Source organism: Pecten maximus, chromosome 12 (assembly GCF_902652985.1).
Source record: "Pecten maximus chromosome 12, xPecMax1.1, whole genome shotgun sequence".
NCBI lineage: Eukaryota > Metazoa > Mollusca > Bivalvia > Pectinida > Pectinidae > Pecten > Pecten maximus.
Genome location: NC_047026.1, coordinates 957,921 through 974,358, shown reverse-complemented (window position 1 = coordinate 974,358; position 16,438 = coordinate 957,921). Strand labels below are relative to the sequence as shown.

The following is a 16,438-nucleotide window of genomic DNA, read 5'->3' as shown; positions in this document are numbered from 1 at the left end:
TTTATAGTCTAAAATTTATAAAAATGAACATGTATGTGTTTTTCTAAACACTTAGATAAAACAGGCAATATTGAGATTGGTCTGTAATTAGACAACAAATCTTTTTTACCCTTTTTAAGAAGAGGGCATACTTTTGCATATTTCCAGTTTTGAGGGAAACAACTTGTATCAATACACACATTAAGCAGTTTACAGACAACTGGAGCAATAGCCTTAGCACAATATTTCAGAAATTTAATATTATCAAGCCTGGTGGCTTTGTTGACATCTAAGTTTAATAAAAACTTTTCAGTAAAAGGAATGTCAACTTTTGGTATGTCAAAAAAGTTACCTTCCAATTTGCTTTCTGTGAATAATTTAAGCTTTAAAAACTAATCTGAAGATTCATTATCACCAACTTCTCTTACATATTGGCTTGCTATATTGATTTGGTTTGTTTTGTTTAACGTCCTATTAACAGCCAGGGTCATTTAAGGACGTGCCAGGTTTTGGAGGTGGAGGAAAGCCGGAGTACCCGAAGAAAAACCTCCGGCCTACGGTCAGTACCAGGCAACTGCCCCACGTAGGTTTCGAACTCGCAACCCAGAGGTGGAGGGCTAGTGATAAAGTGTCGGGAAACCTTAACCACTCGGCCACCGCGGCCCCTGCTATATTGGTAAAATACTTTTTAAAACAATTTCCTGTTTCATTTTCATCAGTAATATCATTGCCATCTAGATCTGTTATAAAACTTGGCACACTAGAAAACTTCTTATAATTATTCCAGTAGGTTTTGGAATCTTTGCACTGATCTAAAACGGAAGTGAAAAATTTGGATTTTGCAGATCTTATCATGACTGTCACTTTATTTCTCCACTTACGATAAAGATCAAGATCACACGTTTATGTTTGTTTCGAATTTGAATATTTATAGTAATATCATCATGCCACCATTCTGGAATTTTCCGCTAACATACTCTTTTTTCTTTAAGAGGTGCATGTTTATCTACAACATCTTTAAACAAAGATTGGAAAGTTTGTAGCATGTCATTAACATCATCAAAAACATCTAAACATGACCATGGTAGTGTAGCGGAACTGGACTGGGTCGATCATCTGTGACCAGGTAGCCCAATCGGTAGAGCATCCGGCTAGTGTTCGGAGGTGCCGGGTTCGAACACCGGTCTGGCCGTGCATTTTTCTACCTTTCTTACATGATTTGGTGCCGTGACCAAACCTTGTTTCAAGTGAGGTGAATACTTGACAAGGGGATACCAGAACCTGGGCTGTGAGTTGTGAAGTCTTTGGGTCGAAGACTTAAAAAAGGGAGGGAAGAGTGCAAAGGAACTGGACCGGGTCGATCATTGGCGACCAGGTAGCTCAATCGGGCATCCGGCTAGTGTTCGGAGGTACCGGGTTCGAACCCCGGCCTGTCCGTGCATTTTCCCACTCCTCTTACAGTACATTTTCAATATCACAGATAAAAGCATCAGTATTGGATTTTTTTCATATATCTATAATGAATAGAGTTGGTGGTGTTTTCTACTTTCTCAGTATTACATCTTACAGCACAATTACTGGAGAGTGGTAACTCACTGATATGGACGGAACTTCAGTATGTAATATTTGTTCTGGCTTGGTAGTCCATATATGGTCAATACTAGTTCCACTATCACTCTAGGGTGGTCGGGTGGCACAGTGGTAACACACTTGCCTTTCACCTAGGCGGCCGGGGTTGGATTCCCCGATCGGATGTGAAAAGGTATGGGGTCACCTGCCCGACCACGTGGGTTTTCCCCGGGTACTCCGGTTTCCTCCCACAGTAAGACCCCCTCGCACGCTTCCATCCGGGCCAACAAGCGTGATTAATATAAGTTAATACAAGAGGCCCAATGGGCCTGTATCGCTCACCTGGCTATACAGAAAATTTGCAGTTGATTGAAGTTATTTCTACAGATACTATGCCGATAACCAATTTATTCAAATATCAGAGTAAGCTAGATTTATTCATGTCAATAAATATTCTAGTCCTTCATTCCAGCATACTATTGGCCTAATATCAGGTCTTGGTGACTCTTGGCTATGGCAAGATTTAAAAATATTTCAACTCTGTGACCTTGAATGTAGGTCAATGTCATTCAGTTGAACAAACTTGGTAGCCCTTCACCCCAGCATGCCACAGGCCTAATATCAGGTTCCTGGGCCCCTTGGTTATTGAGAGGAAGTCTTTTGAAGATTATAGCCTATTTGACCCATGTGACATTGAATGAAAGTCAAGGTAATTTATTTGAACAAACTTGGTAGCCCTTCACCCCAGCATGCTACAGGCCTAATATCAAGTCCCTGGGCATCTTGGTTATTGAGGAGAAGACGTTTGAAGATTATAGCCTTTTTAAACCATGCGACCTTGAATGAAGGTCAAGGTCATTTATTTGAACAACTTGGTAGCCCTTCACCCCAGCATGCTACAGGCCCAATATCAAGTCCCTTGGCATCTTGGTTATTGAGAAGAAGTTGTTTGAAGATTAGAGACTTTTTGACCCATGTGACCTTGAATGAAGGTCAAGGTCATTTATTTGAACAAACTTGGTAGCCCTTCACCCCAGCATGCTACAGGCCTAATATCAGGTCCCTTGGCCTCTTAGTTATCAAGAAGAAGTTGTTTGAAGATTATAGCCTATTTGATCCATGTGACCTTGTATGAAGGTCAAGGTCATTTATTTGAACAAACTTAGTAGCCCTTCACCCCAGCATGCTACAGGCCTAATATCAAGTTCCTGGATCTCTTGGTTATTGAGAAGAAGTTGTTTGAAGATTATAGCCTTTTTGACCCATGTGACCTTGAATGAAGGTCAGGGTCATTTATTTGAACAAACTTGGTAGCCCTTCACCCCAGTATGCTACAGGCCTAATATCAGGTCCCTTGGCCTCTTAGTTATCAAGAAGAAGTCGTTTGAAGATTATAGCCTATTTGATCCATATGACCTTGAATGAAGGTCAAGGTCATTTATTTGAACAAACTTGGTAGCCCTTCACCCAAGCATGCTACATGCCTAATATCAGGTCCCTGGGCCTCTTAGTTATGAAGAAGAAGTTGTTTGAAGATTATAGCCTATTTGATCCATGTGACCTTGAATGAAGGTCAAGGTCATTTATTTGAACAAACTTAGTAGCCCTTCACCCCAGCATGCTACAGGCCTAATATCAAGTTCCTGGATCTCTTGGTTATTGAGAAGAAGTTGTTTGAAGATTATAGCCTTTTTGACCCATGTGACCTTGAATGAAGGTCAGGGTCATTTATTTGAACAAACTTGGTAGCCCTTCACCCCAGTATGCTACAGGCCTAATATCAGGTCCCTTGGCCTCTTAGTTATCAAGAAGAAGTCGTTTGAAGATTATAGCCTATTTGATCCATATGACCTTGAATGAAGGTCAAGGTCATTTATTTGAACAAACTTGGTAGCCCTTCACCCAAGCATGCTACATGCCTAATATCAGGTCCCTGGGCCTCTTAGTTATGAAGAAGAAGTTGTTTGAAGATTATAGCCTATTTGATCCATGTGACCTTGAATGAAGGTCAAGGTCATTTATTTGAACAAACTTGGTAGCCCTTAACCCTAGCATGCTACAGGCCTAATATCAGGTCCCTGGGCCTCTTGGTTATTGAGAAGAAGTCATTTGAAGATTATAGCTTTTTTGATCCATGTGACCTTGAATGAAGGTCAAGGTCATTTATTTGAACAAACTTGGTAGCCCTTCACCCCAGCATGCTACAGGCCTAATATCAGGTCCCTGGGCCTCTTAGTTATCAAGAAGAAGTCGTTTGAAGATTACAGCCTATTTGATCCATGTGACCTTGAATGAAAGTCAAGGTCATTTATTTTAACAAACTTGGTAGCCCTTAAGCCAAGCATGCCACAGGCCTAATATCAGGTCCCTGGGCCTCTTGGTTATTGAGAAGAAGTCGTTTGAAGATTATAGCTTTTTTAACCCATGTGACCTTGAATGAAGGTCAAGGTCATTTATTTGAACAAACTTGGTAGCCCTTCACCCCAGCATGCTACAGGTCCAATATCAAGTCCCTAGGCCTTTTGGTTATTGAGAAGTTGTTGTTTAAATAAAAAGTTGACGCCGGACGGACGGCCGGACGGCCGGACGGACGGACGGACGACGGACGCCGCACCATGGCATAAGCTCACTTGCCCTTCGGGCAGGTGAGCTAATAACTTGTTTCGCAATTGTTGTAAAATAAATAAAGTTTACAAACACTATCACTTTGAACTCTTGTAGGAACTGTTATGATATTCTCCACGTTAAAGTTTTCACACATAAGATGATGTAAGTGTTTACTGTTAGCACTTTCCTGTAGAGTGTCAATGTTAAAGTCTGTAGAGAAAACTTGTGTGGGTTATCACCAGCCTTTTCTAAAAGACTAATGAATGCTCCCGTATCCCAAAACCCGACATTGTGGTGACAAGTACTCCCGCTTAGTGGCTTCACGTTCACATTGCTGGGTTCAGGATCAAAGAGACCGCTCTCTGACACCCCGCGGGATTAAATACTAGTTCACGTGCGAAATGAGTTCCAACCAAGGGGGACAACTCCCCCAATTCTCACTACAAATCTCTCATAACTATAATTGCCTCGAATCCACAGAAGAGTTTGTCCAGCACTGATTCGAGAGACTTCATCCAACTGCTGTCATTGTTCGGGGACTGTACACATTTCCTATAATTAACGGTTTCGAATGGGGGAGATGTACTTCAATCCATAAACCTTTAATATTTTCAGTGTATAAGTCTTCTCTCCTGATGAGGCGACAATCATGTTTCACATAAACAGCTACACCACCTCCAACTTTTGACTTCCTGTCAAGACGAAGATCAAAACCATCGATTTGAAAGTCTTTGTCAAGGTGGTTATCGTTGAGCCAAGTTTCAGTTAATCCAACAATGTCCATGTCTGAGTTGAGAATTATAGATTTAATTTCATCGAATTTATTGTTGAAACTTCTGACATTCCATGATAAAAAATTTAGTCTTGAGAAGTATAGATTTAATTTCATCAAATTTGTTGTTTAACCTTCTGACATTCCATGATAAAAATTTAATCTTGAGAATTATAGATTTAATTTCATCGAATTTGTTGTTTAAAACTTCTGACATTCCATGATAAAAAATTTAGTCCATTTGAAACTTGACAGTTAATAAGGCGTTCCGGAAATATTGGGCAAGAGTGGCCAGCATCTGAAACATTGATGCATTGGTCGACCACAAAACCACTTAAAAAGGTTTTTTTCGCCGATCTCGATGTAATTCTCTGAAAGGCATTCCTTATGCCAAGAGTTGAAGCACCCTGTGCAGTAGACTTCAATATTGTCCATGTGTATAGGTAAGTTACAGTGAACACAGTTTGTACCTGTTCCACCACTACCAGGGTTGCCTATTGTTTGCTCCCATAGGTCCAGGATTAAGTTCTATGTCCTGGGACAACAGCAGGCAAAGGTAGAGAGCCAGGCGAGAACTGCTCTCCCTTTCAGAACTCGGTTTTTGAGTAATTGTATTCTTGAATTATTCTTTAAATTTTAACATTTTATGGCTATTCTTTGCTATTATTCTTACATATATCATAAAAGTTTGGGGGTTTCCCCTGTTTTGGAGACTTTTCCCCTGTTTTGTGTGATTTTTTCTTGACGGGGAATTTGTTTTTATTCAAAGGGGAAAACACCATCAGTGGGGAATACTACCTAATTACGGTAGTAAAATCGGACTAGATTAGCCTCCGACTTTGTAGAAATGTCCTTGTCAAAATCTCTTTTCCATGAGAACTAATTTTCAGATCCAACACTGGCCATGTGTTGTTAGGGTAGTTGCATTCATGTCTGCAAAGTTTGAAGTCATACAGACTGCTGTGTAACTGCAAAAAAACTGCTAATAGCAGGAGCACAAAACTCACACCAACTACCCTGGTGGCCATCTTGAAAAAAGTTCAGAAATCTTAAAGAGTACATCAAATGTTGGATCAAACCTGTTACAACAAACTTATCATCAGTGCACCAATAAACACAAGAGGCCAAATGGACTTGTATTTCTCACTTATTCCTAACTCTGAAATGAGTATCTAGTTCATGGTTTAATTATCACTTTCTGAAAGCTCCATCAGGTTGGCAATTAAGATATCAAATAACCATTACCATTATATCTGAGATGTTGATTCAATTTTCCAGTTGACCATTCAAACAAAGATTCAAAGGTCTTGGGCAGCAGAAGACATATTTTTTTTTACCTTGGCAGAAGACAAACTGGTGATAGGTATAGCTCTCCATGTCATCTATCTACATAGAATTTCTACTTATCATTCCAGCAACACTTGATTTTGAAATTTCTTTCAATATTTCAGGCTTCCACAGCCTGGGTCTTTTGATTATTCAGAATAAATCATTTAAAAGATTTCAATATTCTTAATATTTTTCCTGGCTGTGACTTTGAAAATTACAACAAGGTCATTGATTAGAATGAACTTATACTTAACAGTATCTTTTTATCCTAGCATACTACATGTACATGTAAAAGCAAAACATTCAGACAGTCATATTAAGATTTTCACACATATGATCCTAAAAGTTAATCAAGGTCATTAGGGTAACCCTTTATCCCAGCATGTTACTGGCCCAATATTGTCACCCTTGCCCTCTTGGTTTTTAAGAAGTTGTCTTAAAATTTTAATATATTCAATGACAAATGTTCTTGAACCTAGGTCAAGGTCACTCATTTTAACCAATCAAATTTGTAGCCCTTCATCTTAAGCTAACGGCCAAATATCATGACTCTGTGCCTCCTGTTTATTGAGAATCCATTAAAGGGTCAAAATGACACCATGCTGTTAAACACCACAGCATAAGTATATAGTCACTATTCTGGCACAAGTATTTCATACTACATTGTCACCATGACAACCATACTATATAGCATCATTTTTTACAGTATGATACTGGCCAATTTCAGAAGTCAAATCACCTTTTCTCAGAAATCTGAAGGGTCAAAACATATGTCAAATAGACATGTCCCTTCAAACCCAAGAGTCAGATCTCAATTTGGGGAGTCAAAAACATACTCTCAAGGGTCTACTGGATGCCCTAGTATCACATCAACAACTACACAGTAAATCATGTTGTCAATCATACATAATTACCACCAACATTTAACACCATAAATATCTGACAAGGAGAATACATTACTTTTTACATATCCAAACTCCAACTAATACATTCAGTGCTAGCCCTGGTAAGAACAGTGTGTGTTAGATAGGCCACACAATTTTTATACTGATATCATGATACTAATGGATACATATTATCAAATTTCACCATAAAGTGACATATTTCACTAATACTTATTAAAGCTTACCTCACAAATCTTTTCTTCTGTGATAGATTTCGGATCTTTAGATCTAAAGATAAAAGGCAAACACAATTAACAGATACTGTTTCATTCATATTTCAGAATCTGAATTTGATAGATCAATAATATAATTTGAATTAATCAATTCACTAGGTACAACTTGTATCTAAATGCCAAATTAAAAAATATGTGTATTCCAAGTGTTTCTTCTAAAAAACAATAGGGTATATACATGTAGGTAGGGATTTTTGTTTAGATTTATCATTATTTTTACTAAGGTTTTTTAGAAGGGACATTCTGACTTATCAGTATTTTTTTAATAATTGTGTGATAATAAGAACTTTTGGGTTATTGAAAGAGTTGTTGATTTATTTATTTATTATTACTTTATTTGTATATTTACTGGTCCAAACAATTATGTGGAGACAGAGAGACAGAGAGACAGACAGAGGGAGAGAGAGACAGAGACAGAGACAGAGGCAGAAAGACAGACAGACAGAGACAGAGAGAAAGAATTACCGAAATGATTACTTTATGAATTATATTTAAAGACATAATATGCAAGTAGAATGAATGTGAAAAAGAAGTAGAATGAATGACGTGTGCAAGCCCTACTGTGAGAGGACATATTTGTAATATCAACATGTTTTGCCTGAATAAAAAGAATTTACTCAAAAAAAACAAAAAAAAAAGAACTTTTGGGTATAGTCTCCAAAAACTCAGGATCAGGTATATAGAGAATCCTCAAGCACAACTGCTCCTTATTTGGCCAATTTAATAAACCTATATTCAATGGATTGTTTATTCTGGTTCAATCGTACTCATTTTACTACAAAGCATTTGTGGCACATCATCATGTAACGCCCGAGAGTTTAAAAAGAGCGATCCCTTTCATCGCCTCCAGTTATCTTTGATGTTATGTACAACTATGCTGCATGTCGATTCACATCAGGATACCCTGTGCACCAGTCAGTTATAATCTTCTACTAAATCAATGCTCCCGTCATCTGCAATCATCCACTAAATCATCAGTTTAACAACTGCCTGAGTCCCAATTCTAATTTTTACGAAGTCATACATCATCAGTGTAACTGGCAGGTGATAATTACAATGGCAGAGCAGAGCAAGGGAGATAACTCTACTTACAAGTCTGCATCCACAGTGCTAATCATGTTAGTCCATTGCCTCTCCAACAGTGGCAGTTGCTGAAACAGAGACCAGATTATAAATGACTCCTGTAGTTCTCTGTGACTCCAATACAATTACTCCCTGAAGAAACATCAAATATACAGCACTACACCAAAACTACACATATATGTAAAACCAAGGGATTTTTTGTTTGTTATGGGGGGGGGGGGGGGGGGGGGGGGGGGGGGGGGGGGGGGGTTATGTGACTAAATTTTTCAGTTTTTAACATCCTAAGAAAAATCCAAATAGATACTTTATTTCAAATTTTGGGGAAAAACAACTAAATTGATCATAATAGCAGAAATCAAGTTTTTTAAAAGTGCACAGTCATTTGATTTTCAAGGGTTTTCTTTTATTGCTTTTTATGTAACAATTTCCTCTCATGACAGGTTGGTTGTTTTACAAATAAGCAATTATCACATTTGATTTTTTAACTGCATTCTATAAATTTGACTGATTACAAAAGGAGGGGGGTGGGGTTGGCTAGATAGGTGAAATGTGACTAACCTCAGTAATAGTTTTTTCTAATGACACTGGGTCTATCTGTCTGTACAGCAAGTGTAGGTCTGCACTAACATCCACTACCTGTAGTAAAACAAACCCAAAGGTAGAAAAACAATAAAACACACAGGTAGATAAACAGTCAAACACACAGGTAGAAAAACAGTAAAACACACAGGTAGATAAACAGTCAAACACACACGTAGATAAACAGTCAAACACACAGGTAGATAAACAGTCAAACACAGGTAGATAAACAGTCAAACACACAGGTAGATAAACAGTCAAACACAGGTAGATAAACAGTCAAACACACAGGTAGATAAACAGACCAACATACAGGTAGATAAACAGTGATACACACAGGTAGATAAACAGTAAAACACACAGGTAGATAAACAGTCAAACACATAGGTAGATAAACAGTGATACACACAGGTAGATAAACAGTCCAACATACAGGTAGATAAACAGTGATACACACAGGTAGATAAACAGTAAAACACACAGGTAGATAAACAGTCAAACACACAGGTAGATAAACAGTCAAACACACAGGTAGATAAACAGTGATACACACAGGTAGATAAACAGTAAAACACATAGGTAGATAAACAGTAAAACACAGGTAGATAAACAGTCAAACATACAGGTAGATAAACAGTGATACACACAGGTAGATAAACAGTAAAACACATAGGTAGATAAACAGTAAAACACAGGTAGATAAACAGTCAAACACAGGTAGATAAACAGTCAAACACACAGGTAGATAAACAGTCAAACATACAGGTAGATAAACAGTGATACACACAGGTAGATAAACAGTAAAACACATAGGTAGATAAACAGTAAAACACACATGTAGATAAACAGTGATACACACAGGTAGATAAACAGTCAAACACATAGGTAGATAAACAGTCAAACACACATGTAGATAAACAGTGATACACACAGGTAGATAAACAGTCAAACACATAGGTAGATAAACAGTGATACACACAGGCAGATAAACAGTCAAACACACAGGTAGATAAACAGTAAAACACATAGGTAGATAAAGAGTTAAACACACAGGTAGATAAACAGTGATACACACAGGTAGATAAACAGTCAAACACATAGGTAGATAAACAGTGATACACATAGGTAGATAAACAGTCAATCATACAGGTAGATAAACAGTGATACACACAGGTAGATAAACAGTAAAACACACAGGTAGATAAACAGTCAAACACAGAGGTAGATAAACAGTCAAACATACAGGTAGATAAACAGTCAAACACACAGGTAGATAAACAGTCAAACACACAGGTAGATAAACAGTCAAACACACAGGTAGATAAACAGTCAAACATACAGGTAGATAAACAGTCAAACATACAGGTAGATAAACAGTCAAACACACAGGTAGATAAACAGTCAAACACACAGGTAGATAAACAGTCAAACACACAGGTAAATAAACACAGAGATAGATAAACAGTGATTCACACAGGTAGATAAACAGTAAAACACACAGGTAGATAAACAGTAAAACACACAGGCAGATAAACAGTAAAACACACAGGTAGATAAACAGTCAAACACACAGGTAGATAAACAGTGATACACACAGGTAGATAAACAGTCAAACACACAGGTAGATAAACAGTCAAACACACGAGTAAATAAACACAGATAGATAAACAGTGATACACACAGGTAGATAAACATTCAAACACACAGGTAGATAAACAGTCAAACACACAGGTAGATAAACAGTGATACACACAGGTAGATAAACAGTCACACAGGTAGATAAACAGTGATACACACAGGTAGATAATCAGTCAAACACACAGGTAGATAAACAGTGATACACACAGGTAGATAATCAGTCAAACACACAGGTAGATAATCAGTCAAACACACAGGTAGATAAACATTCAAACACACAGGTAGATAAACAGTCAAACACACAGGTAGATAAACAGTGATACACACAGGTAGATAAACAGTCACACAGGTAGATAAACAGTGATACACACAGGTAGATAATCAGTCAAACACACAGGTAGATAAACAGTGATACACACAGGTAGATAAACAGTCAAACACACAGGTAGATAAACAGTCAAACACACAGGTAGATGAACAGTAAAACACACAGGTAGATAAACAGTAAAACACACAGGTAGATAAACAGTGATACACACAGGTAGATAAACAGTAAAACACACAGGTAGATAAACAGTCAAACATACAGGTAGATAAACAGTGATACACACAGGTAGATAAACAGTAAAACACACACATAGATAAACAGTCAAACATACAGGTAGATAAACAGTAAAACACATAGGTAGATAAACAGTCAAACACACAGGTAGATAAACAGTCAAACACACAGGTAGATAAACAGTCAAACACACAGGTAGATAAACAGTCAAACTCACAGGTAGATAAACAGTGATACACACAGGTAGATAAACAGTCAAACACACAGGTAGATAAACAGTGATACACACAGGTAGATAAACAGTCAAACACATAGGTAGATAAACAGTCAAACACACAGGTAGATAAACAGTGGTACACAAAGGTAGATAAACAGTAAAACACACACGTAGATAAACAGTAAAACACACACGTAGATAAACAGTAAAACACACAGGTAGATAAACAGTGATACACACAGGTAGATAAACAGTCAAACACATAGGTAGATAAACAGTCCAACACACAGGTAGATAAACAGTCAAACACACAGGTAGATAAACAGTGATACACACAGGTAGATAAACAGTCAAACACACAGGTAGATAAACAGTAAAACACACAGGTAGATAAACAGTCAAACACACAGGTAGATAAACAGTAAAACACACAGGTAGATAAACAGTGATACACACAGTTTATCACTGTATCTAAACAGTAAAACACACAGGTAGATAAACAGTGATACACACAGGTAGATAAACAGTCAAACACACAGGTAGATAAACAGTGATACACACAGGTAGATAATCAGTCAAACACACAGGTAGATAAACAGTGATACACACAGGTAGATAAACAGTCAAACACACAGGTAGATAAACAGTGATACACACAGGTAGATAAACAGTAAAACATACAGGTAGATAAACAGTAAAACACACAGGTAGATAAACAGTAAAACACACAGGTAGATAAACAGTCAAACACACAGGTAGATAAACAGTGATACACACAGGTAGATAATCAGTCAAACACATAGGTAGATAAACAGTCAAACACACAGGTAGATAAACAGTCAAACACACACTCAATTTAATGGAGAATCCAAAAGAAGTCTGATTGTTCCTTCCAAATTATGAATGTACATGTATAATTATATAAAATTGACAAAATTAGTCACTGTGAACTATTTATTCTCAAGCAGTTTTCTTAATTGACTTTGAACTATTCTAAACCCTGAACGATCGATTGAGTTTCATCTTCATGAAAATGAATACTTAATTTTGAGATTTAGCCATTTTTTAAATAGGATATTGATAATATTTCCGAGATGTGGTAAAATCATTGTTTTCTAGGAATAAACACTAGGTTAGCATTACATTACAAATTTTAATTAAACATACATATATATTTAAAACTTTTAAAACAGTTGAAATTATTGATTATAATATAATCCATTAATTTTCACTCATTAATGTTGTAATTCATAAAATACTGACACCTTGCCAAACCAGTGAATTATTTTGACACTTGACATTGACAAATGACCATCATGTTCTTGAGAATTCAAAATTGTAATGTAATTATGTTACAAAATTACTATTTTTTCTTTGTGACACAGGATAAATTTCAACGAGATAATAAATATATTACTTACCTCATGTGACAGGGTGAAGAATCCTCGCCTGAAAAAGAAGATTATTCAAAATGACCTACATAACATGTGATTTGTCATCAAAATGATCTACATAACATGTGAATTGTCATCAAAATGACCTACATAACATGTGAATTGTCATCAAAATGATCTACATAACATGTGAATCGTCATCAAAATGATCTACATAACATGTGAATCGTCATCAAAATGACCTACATAACATGTGAATTGTCATCAAAATGATCTACATAACATGTGAATTGTCATCAAAATGACCTACATAACATGTGAATTGTCATCAAAATGATCTACATAACATGTGAATTGTCATCAAAATGATCTACATAACATGTGAATTGTCATCAAAATGATCTACATAACATGTGAATTGTCCCATAAAGTCAGTATCCATCTTAACACAACCAAAAGAATGTAACTTCACAATCAAACCTACAGAGCTAATGAATGTACAGTTCTACCTTTAAGGAAACCTAAAACTTCAAAAAAAATCAACTAGTAAGCCAATGGAATTGAACACATTTGGCTTGCAGTATTGTGTTAAAAATATAAAACTGTACACATAGCAAGAAGACAGTAACAAGTGTACTGAGTATTGCGAAAGCGGGCCCAAACCGTCCCTCAGGCCCCCGGCGGCAAAGCAGACCAACTGTTTATACAAAATAGGTTCTCCTTCACCAAAGGATGTTTCAAACCAAATTTGGACTAAATCCTTTCATTCCTACAGAAGGATTTTAGCCCATTTGGTACATACTTCCCTTTTGGCCCCACCCCTCAGGCACCTAAAGGAGCTAGGTCCATCGTTTATACAAAATTAGTTTTTCTTCTCCCAAGGATACTCCCCGCCAAAGGGTAGAAATCTGCCCAGTGGCTCTTAAATAGTGTAAAAGTTGACGAACGATGAATGCAGGATACAGGACGACAAACAATGGAAGATACACCATGGTGTAAGCTCACCGGTCACCAGATCAGGTGACAGTCCTTCAGACCGATTAAGCTAAAAAATTAAAAAGTGGGTAGGATGTTGCTATTATGTCTCTTTGCAATGTCTTACCCTCCGAAATCCTCGAGAGCATAGGCCTGCACAATCGGCCATTTCTCCACTAACATCTTGTCAAACTTTTGCTGATTTCCTGGAACAAAATGGAGTCCAAGGAGTATTACAATTAGTATCTAAATGATAGCATTCTTGTATGCAGAAAACATTTTTTTCAAATAGGTTGTTATTTCTAAAACAAATTTCCGCAACTTGTTGGACTAACCTATATTATTTGACAAGAGTTATTTGGAAAGATAATAGAACCAGATATTTCAAAACATTGATTGCTACATAATGATAAATCAGTGACAAAGATATGGAATAAGTAAGTCCTGATCCACCTTAGATAGTCCTTATATGTGAAATAATTTGTGTTCTATATTAAAACTCTAATAAAGAGGTGATTTCAACACTAACCTGTAATACTGAATGGTATCCCTACGATCTTACTATCGGCCACCATCTCTATAAAAGACTGGATTTTGAAATTACCAGACTCTTCTTCATCTTCATACTGTACAAAATAAAAAGAAAATACAAATTGTTATACCAGTAAATACAAAACATTGATTGGCTAATACAGTAATTGGGTCATTCATATTAAATTTAAGTAAATGTATATATTACAAAGTAAGCTTTTTATTTTAAGTGTTTCTGTTTTTTACTTTTTTCTAAAAAAGAATAAAATAAATCACAAAAATGGATACCTTGAAAATAAATTTACCTGGTAATTAAACCTAGACAAGAGGCCCAGAGGGCCTGTATCGCTCACCTGGATTTCATGAGATATGAAACAAGAATGATGATTAAGTATATTTGTCGCTGGTATTGCTATGTCAATATATCATAGGCATTTTATATGGGTACGTGAGGATTTTATGTCAAAAAATGCATTAATCCATGAAATAAAATTAACTTTTGCCACAACCCGATAGGGATGCTACCACACAAATGTGAGTGATATCCATTGCTTAGTTTCAGAAAAGAAGTTGTTTAAACCAATTGACCCCTTTTGACCCCGCCCTCTGCACCCCGGGGGGAGTGGGGGTCAGTTGCTTCCTTTATAAAATTTTGAATCCCTACCCAAAAGGATGCTACCAGGCAAATATGAGCGATATCCCTAGCTTAGTTTCAGAGAAGAAGTTGTTCATATCAATTCAGCCAAATTGACCCCTCTTGGCCCCGCCCCTCAGGCCCCCCGGGGGTCAGCCTCACCATTTGTACAATTTTGAATGCCCACCCAATATTGATGCTACCAGGCAAATATGAGCAATATCCATTGCTTGGTTTCAGAGGAGAAGTCGCTAATATCAATATAGCCCAATTGACCACATTTGGCCCCATCCCTCAGGCCCCTGGGGGATCAGCTCCATCATTTGTACAATTTTTAATCCCCACCCCATAGTGATGCTACCAGACAAATATGAGCAATATCCATCACTTGGTTTCAGAGAAGAAGTCGTTTATATTAAGAGAGCCAAATTGACCCCTTTTGGCCCCGCCCCTCAGACCCCTTGGGGGCCGCCCCACCATTTGTACAATTTTGAATCCCCACCCATAGTGATGCTACTAGGCAAATATGAGTGATATCCATTGCTTAGTTTCAGGGCAGAAGTCGTTTATATCAATTCTATAAAACTGACCCCTTTTGGCCCCACCCCTCAGACCCCACGGGGTCAGCCCCGTCATTTGTACAATTTGAAATTCCTACCCCAAGGTGATGCTACCAGGTAAATATGAGAGATATCCATTGTTTGGTTCCAGAGAAGAAGTCAATTATATGAATATAGCCCGATTGATCACATTTGGCCCCACCCCTCAGGCCCCTGGGGGGTCAGTCCCATCATTGGTACAATTTTGAATCCCAACCCCATAGTGATGCTTCCAGGCAAATATGAGTGACAAGCATTGCTCGGTTTCAGAGAAGAAGTCGTTTATATCAATATAGCCAAATTGACCACATTCGGCCCCACCCCTCAGGCCCCTGGGGGGTCAGCCCCATCATTTGTACAATTTTGAGTCCCCACCCCATAATGATGCTATCAGGCAAATATGAGTGATAGCCATTGCTTGGTTTCAGAGAAGAAGTCGTTTATATCAATATAGCCAGATTGACCACATTTGGCCCCGCCCCTCAGGCCCCTGGGGGGTCAGCCCCATCGTTTGTACAATTTTGAATCCCCACCCCATAGTGATGCTACCAGAAAAATATGAGTGATAGCCTTTGCTTGGTTTCAGAGAAGAAGACGTTTATATCAATAGCGCAAAATGACCCCTTTTGGCCCCGCCCCAGAGGCCCCCAGGGGGTCAGCCCCATCATTTGTACAAGTTTGAGTCCCCTACCCATGGGGATGCTTCTGACCAAATTTGGTCAAATTCTGATGTGTAGTTATGAAGAAGAAGTCAATTGTTGACGGACGGACAGACGACGGACGCAACGGTATG

At 37.7% G+C, this 16,438-nt stretch overlaps 1 protein-coding gene across 1 annotated transcript in view; it reads right to left on the bottom strand.

Moving 5' to 3' along the window:
* Positions 1 to 14,498, bottom strand: part of LOC117339225 (uncharacterized protein C20orf194 homolog) — a 153,070-nt gene extending 138,572 nt beyond the window's left edge. The window contains exons 1-6 of the mRNA XM_033900699.1: positions 14,411 to 14,498; positions 14,009 to 14,087; positions 12,934 to 12,961; positions 9,075 to 9,152; positions 8,526 to 8,584; positions 7,386 to 7,428 (exon numbers count right to left, since the gene is read on the bottom strand). Of these exons, the coding sequence (XP_033756590.1) occupies positions 7,386 to 7,428; positions 8,526 to 8,584; positions 9,075 to 9,152; positions 12,934 to 12,961; positions 14,009 to 14,087; positions 14,411 to 14,456 (333 nt within the window). The 5' untranslated portion in view covers positions 14,457 to 14,498. The remainder of the gene's footprint in view (positions 1 to 7,385; positions 7,429 to 8,525; positions 8,585 to 9,074; positions 9,153 to 12,933; positions 12,962 to 14,008; positions 14,088 to 14,410) is intronic.
* Positions 14,499 to 16,438: the final 1,940 nt, after the last annotated feature.